General features: G+C 48.1%; 1 protein-coding gene across 10 annotated transcripts in view; it reads left to right on the top strand.

Moving 5' to 3' along the window:
- Positions 1-19099, top strand: part of LOC144610988 (CUGBP Elav-like family member 4) — a 588785-nt gene that overhangs the window by 559166 nt on the left and 10520 nt on the right. For 9 of the 10 annotated variants that reach the window (XM_078430068.1, XM_078430065.1, XM_078430069.1 and 6 more), the window contains 2 exons: positions 469-612; positions 9626-9768. In XM_078430068.1, the coding sequence (XP_078286194.1) occupies positions 469-612; positions 9626-9753 (272 nt within the window). In that variant the 3' untranslated portion in view covers positions 9754-9768. The remainder of the gene's footprint in view (positions 1-468; positions 613-9625; positions 9769-19099) is intronic. The other variant, XM_078430070.1, reaches the window with a different exon arrangement.

Here is a 19099-nt window from a genome sequence, read left to right as displayed (position 1 = left end):
TAGATTTAATAGATTTGCTCATTTAATCCCACCTCAAAGGACCTTTTGATTTCCGATTTGTGCACGACCCAGTTTCTCTTATTTTGATTGTCTTTGAAGAATCACCAAAGAGGCAGTCTGTCTCTGTGTGTGTTTCAAGTGTTGCTGGGTGCACCTTCACTGACAATTTCTGAAGAAGGGTCTCGACCCGAAACGTCACCCATTCCTTCTCTCCCGAGATGCTGCCTGACCTGCTGAGTTACTCCAGTATTTTGTGAATAAAAAGAGAGTTTTAGTATATAGATCGTATATTATATATGAATATGTGGATGTGGGCGAATATAGACGCACACAGCTTTGTTTTCTTGTATGTTATATTGTTTACATTGTGCTATGTTCACAGTGAGAGCGTGACTCCACCACTTGAAGGCTGAGCGTCTCGGCATTCAACGCTGTGAATATCTAACCCTTGCTCTCTGTCTCCGGCAGGGCCAGAAGGTTGCAACCTGTTCATCTACCACCTGCCACAGGAGTTTGGAGATGCTGAACTCATGCAGATGTTTATGCCGTTTGGCAACGTCATCTCCGCCAAGGTCTTTGTCGACCGCGCCACGAACCAAAGTAAATGCTTTGGTGAGTGAAATCCCTTTCTTCACTTTGGGGCTTTATTGCGTTTGATCATAAATAAGGTGGAGGATTCTGCAGAGGCAATATCTGCTCGACAAGTGACGTTAATACCAGGAGCTGGAAGGACTCGTATTGAATGCTAATGAAAACCAATTGCTTAGCGAACAGAAAGAGGAGTTTCATATGAAAGCCACAAGCTCCCCAAGCAAGCTCTTCGAAACCAAATCTAATTGTGATTTATTTTTAAATTAATGTCCATTTGCGTGCTATTGCTGGAGGAGCCAGCTGGGACTCATTGATCTGCCTGACACGGTGAGGAAGTTGCTGCGTCTTTATTGCCTGTGCTCTGCTTGTGTTGATTTGAATTAGTGTCAGGTGCGATCCCCCCTCATGCCTGCAGAGCTTGTCATCGATAGAGGTTGAGTTGAAAATGGTAGTGGATAAGGAAGGGGCAGGGTGGCGCAGCGGTAGAGTTGCTGCCTCACAGCGCCAAGTTCGATCCTGACCAAGGGTGCTTGTCTGTACGGAGTTTGTACCTTCTCCCCGTGACCTGCGTGGGTTTTCTCCGGGTGCTCCGGTTTCCTCCAAAGATCTGCAGGTTTGCAGGTTGATTGGCTTCAGTAAGTTGTAAAATTGTCCCTGGCGTGTGGAGGTTAGTTTACCGATGATCGCTGGTCGGCTCGGACTCGATGGGCAGAAGGGCCTGTTTCCGCACTGCATTCCTACCGTCTGAAATTAAGTCAGGGCAAAAATGTCGGAGCCTTATCTAGGTCCACAGGGCAAGAGGAACTGCTGGGGAGTTAGATGCGAACTCTTTATACGGTACAAAGTTCTGGGAGAGATTGAATAAAGAGGGATCCTTTGGTATAAATGCTGAATACAAGGCGTGGAACTCAGCCGAAATGAATCCCACTTTTAAATCGGATTTTAGTGGGAACTGGACTGTCCTTAGATCAATGATCGTACGTTAGACTGAGCAAAGATATCAGAGGCCAATGTTTCAGCCCACTAGGTTTCTGCTTGTGGAGGGAGTGTGAATGCAAACCATTGGTGATAGATAATCAACCTTAACTCAGGAGAAATGTCTTTGCCTGTTGAGTGTTGAGAATGTGCGAAACACTGCCACTGAAAGGGTGCAAGTGAACAGCTACGATGCATCAATCTAGAGGTTGGATCAGCACACGAGGAAGAAGGATTGAGGGAAATGGTTTCCAACTTGGGGCGAGAAGACTTCTGTGGGGAGGGGCGTGTGGTACTTTAGTCAGGAATGAAATGAAACTTCTTAAAATACACAGCGCACCATTCACTAGGCGGCTGAGGAGGTCCAAATTAAATATCACTCCAACCTCTTGGAAAGGACTGGCTTATGTTGTGTCTCTCAATTATGGGGGTGAGGGTGAGGTGTATTTTACCAACCATGAACTCATCAGTATTTCATTCGGGAATGACAGGCCCAAAGGTTTCCTCCCACACTCCAAAGACCTACAGGTTTGTAGGTTAATTGGCTTGGTATAAATGTAAATTGCCCCTCGTGTGTGTAGGATAGTGTTAGTGTGCGGGGATCGCTGGTCGGCGCGGACCCGGTGGGCCGAAGGGCCCGTTACCGCGCTGTATCTCTAAACTAAACTAAACTAAACTGGATGCAAAAAGCTGGAGTAACTCAGCGGGTCAGGCAGCATCTCTGGAGGAAAGGAATAGGTGATGTTTCGGGTCGAGACCCTTCTTCAGTCTGAAACGTCACCTATTCCTTTTTTCCAGAGATGCTGCCTGTCCCGCTGAGTTATTCCAGTGGCTATCTTCGGTTTAAACAAACATTTGCGGTTCCTTCCCCAACTAAACTAGAGCAAGACGACCAAAGCGGACACGTTGGATCTGACCCCGTTCAGTATTTCCCCTGCGTTTACCTCAGACGGAGGGAGGGCAGTGGCAGGGCCGTCTTTACAGCATTATGGGCCCCGGGCAAAGCAGTGTACTGGGGCCCCTACGACAACTACTCACAGGAATAAAAATGTAAATGGTAAACTCTCCCCCACCCCCCTTTCCCTACCAGCCCCCCCCCCTGTCGCGCCGGCGAAAAGCACTTACCGAAAAGCACTTAGCGATGGACTTAGGGTGCTACATTGTTGCGAAAAGCACTTACAGATCGCTGTGAGAAGCACTTAGGGATGGAAAAGCAAAGCACTTAGGGAGCTAATTGTTGCGAAACAGATCGCTGTGAGAAGCACTTAGGGATGGAAAATGTTGCGAAAAAAACACTTATTGAACCTACATTTTTAAAGTAGTATTTATTTATTGCAAGTCACTTAACATACACAGATCAGCATGGGGCCCCTATGCTCGTGGGGCCCCGGGCAAGTGCCCATCAGGCCCATGCGTTAAGACGGCCCTGGGCAGTGGGCCTTGCCAATCGGCAAGAATTAGTTCCCATTTGCAGCATTTGCAAACGTTTACTTTTGCAGGAAGGGAAGGTAGATTTATTTCCTGCAAAGTAAATAAGCCACCTGTGTTGGAGAACTGAGGCTTTCACTTTATGGAGTCAGGTGATGTTGGCAGGATTTGTGTTGGTTTATTCTCGTGTGTGCCGATATACAGTCAAAAACATTACAATCAATCCACACAGATCAAGAATGAATAATCATTTGATCTTGTTAGTGTCTGATTATGTGTCCTTGTGTGTGTGTGTGTGTGTGTGTGTGTGTGTGTGTGTGTGTGTGTGTGTGTGTGTGTGTGTGTGTGTGTGTGTGTGTGTGTGCGTGTGTGTGTGTGTGTGTGTGTGTGTGTGTGTGTGTGTGTGCGTGTGTGTGTGTGTGTGTGTGTGTGTGTGTGTGTGTGTGTGTGCGTGTGTGTGTGTGTGTGTGTGCGTGTGTGTGTGCACGCATGTGTGTGTATGTGTGTATGTGTGTGTGTGTGCGTGCGTGTGTGTGTGTTTATGTGTGTGTGTGTGTGTGTGTGTGTGCGTGTGTGTGTGTTTATGTGTGTTTATGTGTGTGTTTATGTGTGTGTGTTGGCACTATCCCAACGTTTAAGAAACAGTGAGACAGGTACATGGATAGGACAGGTTTGGAAGGATATGGACCAAACGCAGGCAGGTGGGACTAGTGCAGCTGGGACATGTTGGCCGGTGTGGGCAAGTTGGGCTGAAGAGCCAATGGAATGTTGGCCTTCATAACAAGAGGAGTTGAGTATAGGAGCAAAGAGGTCCTTCTGCAGTTGTACAGGGCCCTAGTGAGACCGCACCTGGAGTACTGTGTGCAGTTTTGGTCTCCAAATTTGAGGAAGGATATTCTTGCTATTGAGGGCGTGCAGCGTAGGTTTACTAGGTTAATTCCTGGAATGGCGGGACTGACATATGTTGTAAGACTGGAGCGACTAGGCTTTTATACACTGGAATTTAGAAGGATGAGAGGAGATCTTATCGAAACGTATAAGATTATTAAGGGGTTGGACACGTTAGAGGCAGGAAACATGTTCCCAATGTTGGGGGAGTCCAGAACAAGGGGCCACAGTTTAAGAATAAGGGGTAGGCCATTTAGAACTGAGATGAGGAAAAATGTTTTCAGTCAGAGAGTTGTGAATCTGTGGAATTCTCTGCCTCAGCAGGCAGTGGAGGCCAATTCTCTGAATGCATTCAAGAGAGAGCTAGATAGAGCTCTTAAGGATAGCGGAGTCAGGGGGTATGGGGAGAAGGCAGGAACGGGGTACTGATTGAGAATGATCAGCCATGATCACATTGAATGGCGGTGCTGGCTCGAAGGGCCGAATGGCCTCCTCCTGCACCTATTGTCTATTGTCTATTGAGCCTGTTTCCACACTGTATCACTCTATGACTCTATGACTCTATGAATATTGCATGTTTGTCTTTTGAAGTGTTGGCACCATTTTCTTTCCACACAATATATTGCAAAGGAGTAATTTTACAAACCTCTGCTGCAAAGGTCTCTTTGTGATAAAGGAGAGGAGCCATGGATTGTTTGTGGAAGTGAGATGCGAGAGAAATTGAGGTGATGTTGGAAGGATGACATAATCTTGCTTGGCGTAGACTTCTATCGGTCTCCCCACACTGCAGGTTCCAGAAAAAAACATGCAAGTCCTTATAAATGACTGGGGATCATTTATAAAAAGCAACCTGTTCAATGTTACTCCTAAGATGTCTGTCTGAAGAAGGGTTAATGTTACTCAATTTAACTCAGTCTGAAGGTCTTGGCCCAAAACGTCAGCCATTGCTTCTCTCCAGAGATGCTGCCTGTCCCGCTGAGTTACTCCAGCATTTTGTGTCTATTTTCAGTGCAGACCAGTGACTGTAGTTCCTTCCTACCCAAAGTTACCCCAGGATTGGGTCTAAATTCTACCTGTTAGAGTCCAGAGATAGTTAATGACTCCAAGCCAACTCTACTCCCTGTGACACAGAGATACCTAATCAAGTCTGATGTAGGGTCTCAACCTCAAACGTCGCCCATTCCTTCTCTCCTGAGATGCTGCCTGTCCCGCCGAGTTTCTCCAGCATTTTGTGTCTATCTTCGGTGTAAACCAGCATCTGCAGTTCCTTCCTACACAAATGAAGTCCTTACTGGGTAGAACAACTTATGGGCAGCACAGTGGGGAATACGGATAGGTGACGCTTCGGGTCGGAACCCTTCATGGCCGTTTATTTGGCTGGGACCAGTTTTTGAGGATTCCCCATGAGATCAATGTGGGGAGATCAAGTGGACGTATACAGAATTATGAGAAGCATAGACAGGTTAAACAGCCAGAACCATTCTCCCAGGGTCTCAATACCTGAAGATCACTTGACTGCAAAGTGACCTTGGTAAGTGTTTCGCAAAACAGAGTTAGAAGAAGGCAGAGACACAAGGAACTGCAGATGCCGGTTTGCCAAAAAAAAGGGCACAAAGTGCTGGAGTAACTTAGTGCGTCAGGCAGCATCTGGGAGAACATCTCTGAAACCTAAAACGTCACCTATCCATGTTCCCTGGAGATGCTGCCTGACCTGCTGAGTTACTCCAGCACTTTGTTTCTTTAAGAAGATCGGACTCAAGAAACTAAGGTTAGTCAGTTTAGCTTATTGTCACGTGTACCGAGGTACAGTGAAAAGATTTTGTTGCGTGCTAACCAGTCAGCAGAAAGACAATAAATGATTACAATCGAGCCATTTACAGTGTATAGATACATGATAAGGGAATAACGTTTAGTGCAAGGTAAAGCCAGCAAAGTCCGATCAAGGATATAATCCGAAAGAGGTAGATGGTAGTTCAGCACTGCTCTCTGGTTGTGGTAGGATGGTTCAGTTGCCTGATAACAGCGGGGAAGAAACTGCCCCTGAATCTGGAGGTGTGCGTTTTCACACTTCTGTACCTTTTGCCCGATGGGAGAGGGGAGAAGAGGGAGTGGCCGGGGAAACAAAATTGTCGGTGTCCCTTTAAGCTTGGCATCAAAGGTTATGCAGGGAGGCAAGAGAATGGGGTTGAGAGGGAAAAATAGATCAGCCATGATTGAATGGCAGAGCAGACTCGATGAACCAAACGACCAAAGATATCTCCTATATCTTACGGTCTTATGATGTTATACCGGTTTTGATTGATAACGCTTGCGAAACGATGTAGAAGTGGACCGAACAGCTCTTCCTAATACAACTAGTTTCACTGTCATTTCTCTAAGTCCTGATGAATACAAAAATATGGTCTCCTAATCTGAGGAAAGACATTCTTGCCATAGAGGGAGTACAGAGAAGGTTCACCAGATTGATTCCTGGGATGGCAGGACTTTCATGTGAAGAAAGACTGGATAGACTAGGCTTGTACTCGCTGGAATTTAGAAGATTGAGGGGGGATCTTATAGAAACTTACAAAATTCTTAAGGGGTTGGACAGGCTAGATGCAGGAAGATTGTTCCCGATGTTGGGGAAGTCCAGAACAAGGGGTCACAGTTTAAGGATAAGGGGGAAGTCTTTTAGGACCGAGATGAGAACGTTTTTTTTCACACAGAGCGTGGTGAATCTGTGGAATTCTCTGCCACAGAAGGTAGTTGAGGCCAGTTCATTAGCTATATTTAAGAGGGAGTTAGATGTGGCCCTTGTGGCTAAAGGAGTCAGGGGGTATGGAGAGAAGGCAGGTACAGGATACTGAGTTGGATGATCAGCCATGATCATATTGAATGGCGGTGCAGGCTCGAAGGGCCGAATGGCCTGCTCCTGCACCTATTTTCTATGTTTCTATGTTTCTATGTACCTGTCCAAATGACTTTCAACACCAAACACTCCCCATCTCTGCTTAGAATCAAAAGTTAAGAGTGTTTGATTGTCCTATGTCCCAGACAGAACAAGGAAATTCTTACTTATCATTTACCATAGGTTTATGGTTAAGGGGAAACAATTTAATAGGATACTGAGGGGTAATTTTTTCACATAAAGGGTGGTGGGTGTATGGAGCAAGCTGCCAGAGGAGATAGTTGAGGCTGGGACTATCCCAACGTTTAAGAAACAGTTAGGCAGGTACATGGATTGGACAGGTTTGGAGGGATATGGACCAAACGCGGGCAGGTGGGACTGGTGTAGCTGGGACATGTTGGTCGGTGTGGGCAAGTTGGGCCGAAGGGCCTGTTTCCACACTGTATCACTCTGATTTATACTGTAGGATTCATTAACCTCTCCCTCACGTTCCCAACAAATGGCATTCAGCATCAAATTAAAATTGCAATGTGCTGTCACTAGGGTTGCCAACTATCTCACTCCCAAATAAGGGACAAGGTGACGTCACCGCCCCGCGCCCCACGTGACCTCACCCAGCCATCGGCCACGTGCTCACACTCCACCAATGGGGGCCGCTCGGGCTGGGAGGCGGGTTGCTACGCAACCTCTGTTAGGCGTCCCCCGTGCCGGGAGGCGGGTTACTACGCAACCTCGGTTAGGCGGCCCCCGGGCCTACAAGTGCCCAGACCTACAGTGTCTGGACTTAGGGTGTCCAGGTCTACAGTGTCCGGGCCTACACAGTCCGGGCCTAGAGTGTCTGGGCCTAGAGTGTCCGGGCCTACAGTGTCTGGGCCTACAGTGTCTCGACCTACAGTGTCTGGGCCTACAGTGTCTGAGCCTACAGTGTCTGGGCCTACAGTGTCCGGGCCTACAGTATCCGGGCCTACAGTGTCCGGGCCTACAGTGTCCGGGCCTACAGTGTCCGGGCCTGCAGTGTCGGGGCCTACAGTGTCCGGGCCTACAGTGTCCGGGCCTACAGTGTCCGGGCCTACAGTGTCCGGGCCTACAGTGTCCGGGCCTACAGCGCCCCCTAGGCCTAATACGGGACAAGGGTGGTCCCGTACTCGGGACAAACCAATTTAGCCCAAAATACGGGACGTCCCAGCTAATACGGGACAGTTAGCAACCATAGCTGTCACCCCTCTCCCTCAAACAAGGAGGAGCCCTAAAGGGCCAGTCCACCATTGCAACCCTGGCTTCCTCGAGATAGATCATTTACACCCATCTGTAATGAGACAAAAGTCTCTTCCCCATCCACATAGCACGTCACGCCCAGGGAAACATTGAGAGAGGGGCCCCGACCCGAAACGTCACCCATTCCTTCTCTCTAGAGATGCTGCCTGACCCGCTGAGTTACTCCAGCTTTTTGTGTCCATCTTCGGTTTAAACCAGCATCTGCAATTCCTTCCTACACCTGTCCATGTTCTCCAGTGGCAGGGAGTTACTTCAGCATTTTGAGTCTTTTTTTTGTCGAGAGTGAATCCAGCTGGATGTTCATAAGTGATAGGAGCAGAATTAGGCCATTCGGCCCATCAAGTCTACTCCGCCATTCAATCAAGGCTGATCTATCTCTCCCTCCTAACCCCATTCTCCTGCCTTCTCCCCATAACCCCCTCACACCCGTACTAATCAAGAATCTATCTATCTCTGCCTTAAAAATATCCACTGACTTGGCCTCCACAGCCTTCTGTGGCAAAGAATCCCACAGATTCACCACCCCCTGACTAAAGAAATTCCTCCTCTAAAGGTGCGTCCTTTTATTCTGAGGCTGCGCACTCTGGTTCTAGACTCCCCCACTAGTGGCCCTTCTGCCAGACTTACCCGTACTGTGAGATGCCCCATCTACACTGGTCCCACCTGCCTGCGTTTGGCCCATATCTAAACCTGCCCTATCCATGTACCTGTCTAAAGGGAGAAGACAGAGAGAGAGGGGCCAGGATGTGTTTGACGTTTCTGCCCAGCTCCCTGGCCATGTTTCAGGGGGACTTGGAGTGTCAGTTTAGGGTTGCCAGCTTCCTCACTCCCAAATACGGGACAAGACGACGTCACCGCCCCGCGCCCCACGTGACCTTGCCTAGCCAGAGGCCACGTGCTCCCGCTCCACCGGGCCGGGAGGCGGGTTGCTATGCAACCTCTATTAGGCGGCGCCCGGGCGGGCCTACAGTGACCGGACCTACACTGTCCGGGCCTACACTGTCCAGACCTACAGCCTCCGGGCCTTCAGCGTCTGGGCCTACAGCGTCTGGGCCTACAGCGTCCGGACCTACACTGTCCGGACCTACACTGTCCGGACCTACATTGTCCGGGCCTACACTGTCTGGACCTACAGTGTCCGGACCTACACTGTCCGGACCTACACTGTCCGGGCCTACACTGTCTGGACCTACAGTGTCCGGACCTACACTGTCCGGGCCTACACTGTCCGGGCCTATACTGTCCGGACCTACAGTGTCCAGACCTACAGTGTCCGGACCTACAGTGTCCGGACCTACAGTGTCCGGACCTACAGTGTCCGGACCTACACTGTCCGAACCTACACTGTCCGGACCTACACTGTCCGGACCTACAGTGTCCAGACCTAAAGTGTCCGGACCTACACTGTCCGGGCCTACACCGTCCCCCGGGCCTAATACGGGACAAGGGTGGTCCCGTACAGAACAAGCCAATTTAGCCCAATATACGGGATGTCCCGGCTAATACGGGACAGTTGGCAACCCTATGTCAGTTAGTCGGCAGCTTTCGACGTTTCTGAAATGTATCTTTTGCCTTTTCCAGGCTTTGTGAGTTTTGACAATCCAACCAGTGCTCAGGCTGCTATTCAGGCCATGAACGGCTTTCAGATTGGAATGAAGAGGCTAAAAGTACAACTGAAACGACCAAAAGATGCTAATCGACCGTACTGACCATCGCCTAACCAGGTAGACATCCCGGCACTGAGAGAGGAGCATGGAACAGGTTGATATTTTTAACGCGATGTGATTCAGGGCTACAGGCACAAAGAGTTAACTTAACACAACCTTCCTGTGGGTGGTGCAGCTGGTAAAGCCACCGCCTCACAGCGCCAGAGTCCCGGGTTCGATCCTGACCTCGGGTGCTGTCTGTGTGTGTGTGTGTGTGTGTGTGTGTGTGTGTGTGTGTGTGTGTGTGTAGTATGCGCGTTCTCGCTGTGACCACGTGGGTTTCCTCCGGGTGCTCTGGTTTCCTCCCACACCCCAAAGACGTGCGGGTTTGTGGGTTAATCGGCCCTCTGTAAAATTGCCCCCTCGTGCGCAGGGAGCGGATGCGAAAGTGGGATAGCATAGAACTAACGTGAGCGGGTTGATCGATGGTCGGCGTGGACTCGGTGGGCCGAAGGGCCTGTTTCCGCGCTGTATCTCTAAACTAAACAGTAACGTGAATGTCAGACTAAGCACGTCGAATTAAAATGATTCTATTGTTTACAATTATACTTTGGGATTAAGCCAAAAAAAAAAGAAACTGGACTCTTTCTTTGTAAAGAGCACTATTAATTCTGATCTATATTGCAGAGGTGGAGAGATTCTGGATTGGTGTGGGTGTCAGGGGTTATGGGGAGAAGGCAGGAGAATGGGGTTGGGAGAGAGAGATAGATCAGCCATGATTGAATGGCAGAGTAGACCTGATGGGCCGAATGGCCTAATTCTGCTCCGATCACTTAATGACCTGATGCTCTGCATTTTCAATGAATCTGGTGTAAGGAATGGGGGTGATGCCCTTTGAGAAAGCTCTCTGATGATGTTATTGATGTTCTCTTGAGGTCTTTTAAGATTTTCTTTCCGATTCTCTCTAACTTATGATGTTCCCCCTTCAAGATAGTTGCTGGTTTAACCAGGTTTGGCAGTCTCGAAGGTAGTTAAGGCAGCGTGACTGGAATAATTTCTTTATCCCAGTGATTATCGGGTAGAGGTATCAAGTGGTATTGTATTGCTAAAGTGGTGGTACCCTAGTTCTGTAGTGCAGTACAGTATTGAACCTTTTCACCCAGAGAGTTGTGAGTTTGTGGAATTCTCTGCCCAGTGGAGGCCAATTCACTGGATGAATTTAAAAGAGAGTTAGATAGAGCTCTAGGGGCTAGCGGAACCAATGGATATGGGGAGAAGGCAGGCACGGGTTACTGATTGTAGATGATCAGCCATGATCACAATGAATGGCGGTGCTGGCTCGAAGGGCCAAATGGCCTCCTCCTGCACCTATTTTCTATGTTTCTAGTACTGTTTCAAGGGCTTTAAGCAGTCCACGCTCTTTCCACATTAACTTGTGGGGCCACAGTTTAAGAATAAGGGGTAGGCCATTTAGAACTGAGATGAGGAAAAACTTTTTCAGTCAGAGAGTTGTGAATCTGTGGAATTCTCTGCCTCAGAAGGCAGTGGAGGCCAATTCTCCGAATGCATTCAAGAGAGAGCTGGATAGAGCTATTAAGGATAGCGGAGTCAGGGGGTATGGGGAGAAGGCAGGAACGGGGTACTGATTGAGAATGATCAGCCATGATCACATTGAATGGCGGTGCTGGCTCGAAGGGCCGAATGGCCTCCTCCTGCACCTATTGTCTATTGTCTATTGTCTAACTTAGAAAACTGCATCAAATAATATTCATGGTTTACCAAAGTTTCACAGAGCCATCTATTTCCACAGTTCACCAAGACTTCCTTTTGCGATGCAGAGCATTCTTAATATTATTTCGGATGTGCAGTATTTCAGAAATGTACTTCATGTATAGCTGGTGCATCTTGTGCAGAATAATGCAGCTGTTTTTAGGTGGGGAGTGAGTGCTTGTGTATATATGTGTTTGCACACCCCCGCGTGTGTGTGTGTGTGTGTGTGTGTGTGTGTGTGTGTGTGTGTGTGTGTGTGTGTGGTGCTCGTGTGTGAGTGTGTAAGAGTGTGAGCGGGCTGGGCAGAATTGCCGGGGTTATTCGAAAGAAGTGACTGCAAAATAAAGTGGGAGAGTCCAGGACTAGAGGTCACAGCCTCAGAATTAAAGGACGTTCTTTTAGGAAGGAGATGAGGAGGAATTTCTTTAGTCAGAGGGTGGTGGTTTCTTTGCCACAGAAGGCTGTGGAGGCCGAGAATGATCCCAGGAATGAGTGGGTTAACATATGATGAGCGTTTGTCAGCACTGGGCCTGTATTCGCTGGAGTTTAGAAGAATGAGGGGGGACCTCATTGAAACGTACAGAATAGTGAAAGGCCCGGATAGAGTGGATGTGGAGAGGATGTTTCCACTGGTGGGAGAGTCTAAGACCAGAGGCCTCAGAATTAAAGGACGTTCCTCTGGAAGAAGAAGAGCAGAAATTTATTTAGTCCTCTCCACATCCACTCTATCCAGGCCTTTCACTATTCTGTACGTTTCAATGAGGTCCTCCCTCATTCTTCTAAACTCCAGCGAGTACAGGCCCAGTGCCGTCAAATGCTCATCATAAGTTAACCCATTCAGTCCTGGGATCGTTCTTGTAAACCTCCTCTGGACCCTCTCCAAGGCCAGCACATCCTTCCTCAGATTTGGTGCATCTGCAGTTCCATGTTTTTTTCTCCTCTTCACTCTGTTACCAGCCAAGTCAAGTCAAGTCAATTTTTATTTGTGTAGCACATTTAAAAACAACCCACGTTGACCAAAGTGCTGTACATCAGTTCAGGTACTAAGAACGAACATACAATTGCACACAAACATAACGGCACATACATAAACAGTTCACAGCGCCCCCTCAGAGGGCCTCAAACGCTAGGGAGTAGAAATAGGTTTTGAGCCTGGACTTAAAGGAGTCGATGGAGGGGGCAGTTCTGATGGGGAGAGGGATGCTGTTCCACAGTCTAGGAGCTGCAACCGCAAAAGCTTTATTCACAAAATGCTGGAGTAACTCAGCAGGTCAGGCAGCATCTCAGGAGAGAAGGAATGGGTGACGTTTCAGGTCGAGACCCTTCTTCAAAAGGGTCTCGACCTGAATCGCCCAAAATGCTGCCTGACCCACTGAATAACACCAGCATTTTGTGTCTACCTTCGATTTAAACCAGCAGAAGAAGGGTCTCGACCCGAAACGTCACCCATTCCTTCACTCCCGAGATGCTGCCTGACCTGCTGAGTTACTCCAGCATTTTGTGAATAAATCGATTTGTACCAGCATCTGCAGTTATTTTCTTATACCTGCAAAAGCTTTGCACTACCCCTTCTCCCTTCCACCCACCCCCACCCCAATACAAACAGTTTGAGGAAAGGTCCCAACCCAAAATGTCACCTGTCCATTGGGTTGCCAACTTCCTCACCCCCAAATAAGGGACAGAGAGTGACATCACCGCCCCGCGCCCCACGTGACCTCACCCAGCCAGAGGCCACGTGCTCCCGCTCCATCAGTGAAACTTCTTCCATTAGCACCAAAGGAACGACGGTGAGTAAGGTGGGCTTAAATCGTCGCGCTATCGTGTACCGGTTTGGCTGTAGTTCAGGAACAAACAAACAAACAAGAGATATCTCGAGTGGGTTCTCTGCGAAGTTTAGAGTTTTGCCACAAGGTGGTGCCAGTAGTATTCACCTTCCTGGGAAAACTCTCAGCCCAACCATTAGAATGTACTTCCGTTTTTATTCACAAAATGCTGGAGTAACTCAGCGGGTCAGGCAGCATCTCGGGAGAGAAGGAATGGGCGACGTTTCGGGTCGAGACCCTTCCTCAGACTGGGGGGGGGGGGGTGTCAGGGGAGAGGGAAACGAGAGATGCGGGCGGCGATGTAGAGAGAGAGATAGAACAAATGAATTCAGTCTGAAGAAGGGTCTCGACCCGAAACGTCACCCATTCCTTCTCTCCCGAGATGCTGCCTGACCTGCTGAGTTACTCCAGCATTTTGTGAATAAAATCCTTCGATTTGTACCAGCATCTGCAGTTATCTTCTTATACAGAATGTACTTCAGTGTGGACAACCTGAGCAGATCAGCTTGACCTAATCTCAACAGAGATTAAGCAGGAGATGTCAATGCATTTGACGCAAGAAATAACGCCTGCTTTTATCTGCATGTTGTTTTGTGTTAGATTTAATAGATTTGCTCACCTCAAAGGACCTTTTGATTTCCGATTTGTGCACGACCCAGTTTCTCTTATTTTGATTGTCTTTGAAGAATCACCAAAGAGGCAGTCTGTCTCTGTGTGTGTTTCAAGTGTTGCTGGGTGCACCTTCACTGACAATTTCAGGCAGTAGGTTGTAAATCTGCATTGGAAATCCTACGGTGGTCGTTATGGTCACTTTTTGCTTTTGTTTTCAAAAGATTTCTCTCTCTCTCTCTCTCTCTCTCTCTCTCTCTCTCTCTCTCTCTCTCTCTCTCTCTCTCTCTCTCTCTCTCTCTCTTCCCCTCCTCTCCCTGACCCTTTGCCTCTCCCCTCTCCCCCCCTCTCCCCCCCTCTCCTCTCTCCCCATCTCTCTTCTCCCATCCTCTCTCTCTCTCCATCTCTCTCTCTCTCTCTCTCTCTCTCTCTCTCTCCCTTTCTCCCTCCCTCTCTCTCTCTTTCTCTCCCCCTTGCTCTCTTTCTCTCTGCTTCGGCCTTCCAAAATGAAGAACTCTGGCCTCTTAACTGTCCTTGATTGGTGCCAATTTTATCTTCAGCTCCCGACCAAAACCCTGATATCCCCTTTCTGAACCTCTTTAAGGCATTTCTTAAATATAAACACAAAAAAATCTAAAGTGAGTCAGTGTCTAATATATACAGTAAATGTTGGTAATACTCAGCAGGTCAGGCAGAATCTGTGGAGGCAACATTGCAGGTTAAAGATCCTTCTCCAGATGCTGTTCAACTTGCTGTGTATTTCCAGCATTTGTATTTTTTTAATTTCAGAGTTTTTTAAAATTTCATAACATGGCTTGTATTCACTGTAGTTTAAAAGGATGAGCGGGGATCTTATAGAGACGTATAAAATCATAAAAGGACTGGACAAGCAGGAAAAATGTTCCCAATGTTGGGGGAGTCCAGAACCCAGGGGGCCACACACAGTCTAAGAATAAAGGGGAGGCCATTTAAAACTGAGATGAGAAGGAACTTTTTCACCCAGAGAGTTGTGAATTTGTGGAATTCTCTGCCGCAGAGGGCAGTGGAGGCCAATTCACTGGATGAATTTAAAAGAGAGTTAGATAGAGCTCTAGGGGCTAGTGGAATCAAGGGGTATGGGGAGAAGGCAGGCACGGGTTACTGATTGTGGATGATCAGCCATGATCACAATGAATGGGGGTGCTGGCTCGAAGGGTCAAATGGCCTCCTCCTGCACCTGTTGTCTATGTTTCTATTCCTGTTAACCTTGTGCAGTAAGAGCTTCAGCTCTCGGGAGAGATGAGCAGGCTAAGATTTTAATCCTTGGAGCGCAGGAGACCAAGGTATGATCTTACAGAGGTGTATAAAAATCACGAAGGGAATAGATTGGGTCGATGCACAGAGTCTTTTATCCAGAGTAGGGGAATCAAGAACCAGAAGACATACAGTAGCTTTAAGGACATAGGGACAAGATTTAGTACGGACTTGAGGGGCAACTTTTTCACTCAGAGGATGGTGGGTATATGGAACGAGTTGCCAGAGGAGGTACAGTAGTTGAGGGAAATACTATAATAACATTTAAAAGACATTTGGAAAGGTACAATGGAGAGGAATGGTTTGGAGGAATATGGGCCAAATGTGGGCAAATGGGGGGGAGAACAAAGAAAAGCATATGCTGGTTTGGACAAGAAGACACAGAGTGCTGGAGTAACTCTGCAGGTCAGGCAACAAGGGATATGGGGAGAAGGCAGGCACAGGTTACTGATTGTAGATGATCAGCCATGATCACAATGAATGGCAGTGCTGGTTCGAAGGGCCCAAATGGCCTCCCATCTGTTATCAGGCAACTGAAAGGAAGCATGCAGGTACAGCAGGCAGTGAAGAAAGCCAATGGAATGTTGGCCTTCGTAACAAGAGGAGTTGAGTATAGGAGCAAAGAGGTCCTTCTACAGTTGTACCGGGCCCTGGTGAGACCGCACCTGGAGTACTGTGTGCAGTTTTGGTCTCCAAATTTGAGGAAGGATATTCTTGCTATTGAGGACGTGCAGCGTAGGTTCACTAGGTTAATTCCCGGAATGGCGGGACTGTCGTATGTTGAAAGGCTGGAGCAATTAGGCTTGTATACACTGGAATTTAGAAGGATGAGAGGGGATCTTATTGAAACATATAAGATAATTAGGGGATTGGACACATTAGAGGCAGGAAACATGTTCCCAATGTTGGGGGAGTCCAGAACAAGGGGCCACAGTTTAAGAATAAGGGGTAGGCCATTTAGAACGGAGATGAGGAAGAACTTTTTCAGTCAGAGAGTGGTGAAGGTGTGGAATTCTCTGCCTCAGAAGGCAGTGGAGGCCAGTTCGTTGGATGCTTTCAAGAGAGAGCTCTTAAGGATAGCGGAGTGAGGGGGTATGGGGAGAAGGCAGGAACAGGGTACTGATTGAGAGTGATCAGCCATGATCGCATTGAATGGCGGTGCTGGCTCGAAGGGCTGAATGGCCTACTCCTGCACCTATTGTCTATTGTCTATTGTCTATTACCACAACCAGAGAGCAGTCCTGAACTACTATCTACCTCTTTGGTGGCCCTCGGACTATCCTTGATTGGACTTTACTGGTTTTACCTTGCGCTAAATCTTATTCCCTTATCATGTATCTGTACACTGTAAATGACTCAACTGTAATTCATGTGTTGTCCTTCTGCCCACTGGTCAGCACGCAACAAAAGCTTTTCACTGTACCTCGGTACACGTGACAATAAACTAAACTGTACTGAACTGACGATTCTTTGTAGAAAAACAAAACTGCAGATGCTGGTTTATACCAAAGATAGACGCAAAGATCTGGAGTAACTTAGCAGGTCAGACAGCACCTCTGGAGAAAAAGGATGGGTGACGTTTTGGGTCTAAAGAAACATAGAAACAGAAAATAGGTGTAGGAGGAGGCCATTCGGCCCTTCGAGCCAGCACCGCCATTCAATGTGATCATGGGTGAGCATCCAAAATCAGTACCCCGTTCCTGCGTTTTCCCCATATCCCTTGATTCCGTTAGTCCTAAGAGCTAAATGTAACTCTCTCTTGAAAACATCCAGTGAATTGGCCTCCACTGCCTTCTGTGGCAGAGAATTCCACAGATTCACAACTCTCTGGGTGAAAATGTTTTTTTCTCATTTCAGTCCTAAATGGCCTACCCCTTATTCTTAAGGATAGCGGAGTCAGGGGGTATGGGGAGAATGCAGGAACGGGGTACTGATTGAGAATGATCAGCCATGATCACATTGAATGGCGGTGCTGGCTCGAAGGGCCGAATGGCCTCCTCCTGCACCTATTGTCTATTGTCTATTGTCTTAAAATGTGTGTGGCCCCTGGTTCTGGACTCCCCCAACATGGGGAACATTTTTCCTGCATCTCACCTGTCCGATCCCTTAAGTGATCCCCTCTCATCTTTCTAAACTCCAGTGAATACAAGCCTAGTCGACTTTCATCATATGTCAGTTCCGCCATCCCAGGAATTAACCTGGTGAACCTACGCTGCACTCCCTCAATGGCAAGAAGGGTACAAAGTTCCGTGTTCCACAGAGATGCTGCCTGAACCGCTGAGTTCTCCAGTTTGCCACGAGAGGGAGTGATTGTTCCAGTGAAGCCACATTGAAAATGCAAGATTTAAATTGGCATTCTGAGAAATGGATGAACTTTAAAAGGGACTATTCCAACCATTATACAATCAAATGTACTGAAATCAATCTTTCGACTTGATTAATGAGGACGGCTGATTTTTCTTTGACTGATAAAACATTGTCTCATTTCTTCGGGCTGTTCCATAATTAATATTCTCATTAGTGCATTTGTGAATTGTGAAATCAGATATCACTGTTCTAATTTATTAAAAACCTTCTCAATCTGTATAAATCTTTATACGTTACGGGAATCAATGGTGAAGGGAGGATTTCATTGCAAATGTTTTTTTTAGATTTTTCTTTTAGATTTTAGAGACACAGCGCAGAAACAGGCCCTTCGGCCCACCGGGCCCGCGCCGCCCAGCGATCCCCGCACACTAACACTATCCTACACCCTCTAGGGACAATTTCTTTTTTACATTTGCCCAGCCAATTAACCTACAAACCTGTACGTCTTTGGAGTGTGGGAGGAAACCGAAGATCTCGGAGAAAACCCACGCAGGTCACGGGGAGAATGTACAAACTCCGTACAGACGGCGCCCGTAGTCGGGATCGAAACTGAGTCTCCGGCGCTGCATTCGCTGTAAGGCAGCAACTCTACCGCTGCGCCACCGTGCCGCCCCTGTTAAAATGGTTACACACCGATAACAGAAACAAGCCTTGGAAAGAGAAGGGAATGTAAAGATACAGAGTGGGAAACAGGCCCTTCGGACCACAGAGTCCATGCTAGGGGTTGCCGACTTCCTCACTCCCAAATATGGGACGAGATAGGGCGGCCGCCATTGGTGGATCGGGAGCACGTGGCCGCTAGCTGGGCGAGGTCACGTGGGGCGCGGGGCGGTGACGTCACCCTTTGTCCCTTATTGGGGAGCGAGGAAGTTGGCAACCCTACTAATACGGGACAAGGGCGGTCCCGTACGGGACAAACCAATTCAGCCCAAAATACGGGATGTCCCGACTAATACGGGACAGTTGGCGACCCGAGGAGGCAGGGTTACCTTGACAACCCAATGAACACGGCGGCACGGTGGTGCAGCGGTAGAGTTGCTGCCTTACAGCGAATGCAGCGCCGGAGACTCAGGTTCGATCCCGACTACGGGCGCCGTCTGTACGGAGTTTGTACGTTCTCCCCGTGACCCGCGTGGGTTTTCTCCGGGATCTTCGGTTTCCTCCCACACTCCAAAGACGTACAGGGTTTGTAGGTTAATTGGCTGGGCAAATGTAAAAATTGTCCCTAGTGGGTATAGTGTGCGGGGATCGCTGGGCGGCGCGGACCCGGTGGGCCGAAGGGCCTGTTTCCGCGCTGTATCTCTAAATCTAAAATCTAAATCTAAAACAGATTGAGATGAAGCTGAGAATCGGGTGTACCAGCCAAGTCATGAAAACTCGTGGCCTATTAACGCCCCCATACAATTGAGCATTTTTGTTCCGTTGTGTAAGTTATGTTGTTACGCCGTGTTAAATGTCTTCTTTTCCTTTTCGTTGTCGAAAGAATGGCGTGCAAAAAGAGGTAACAATGCTTTGGGCGTGAGCGGGGGGTGAGGGAGTTTTTTTTT

The sequence above is a fragment of the Rhinoraja longicauda genome, chromosome 38, assembly GCF_053455715.1.
Source record: "Rhinoraja longicauda isolate Sanriku21f chromosome 38, sRhiLon1.1, whole genome shotgun sequence".
NCBI classification, from domain to species: domain Eukaryota; kingdom Metazoa; phylum Chordata; class Chondrichthyes; order Rajiformes; family Arhynchobatidae; genus Rhinoraja; species Rhinoraja longicauda.
This window is presented reverse-complemented; position numbering and strand designations above follow the sequence as displayed.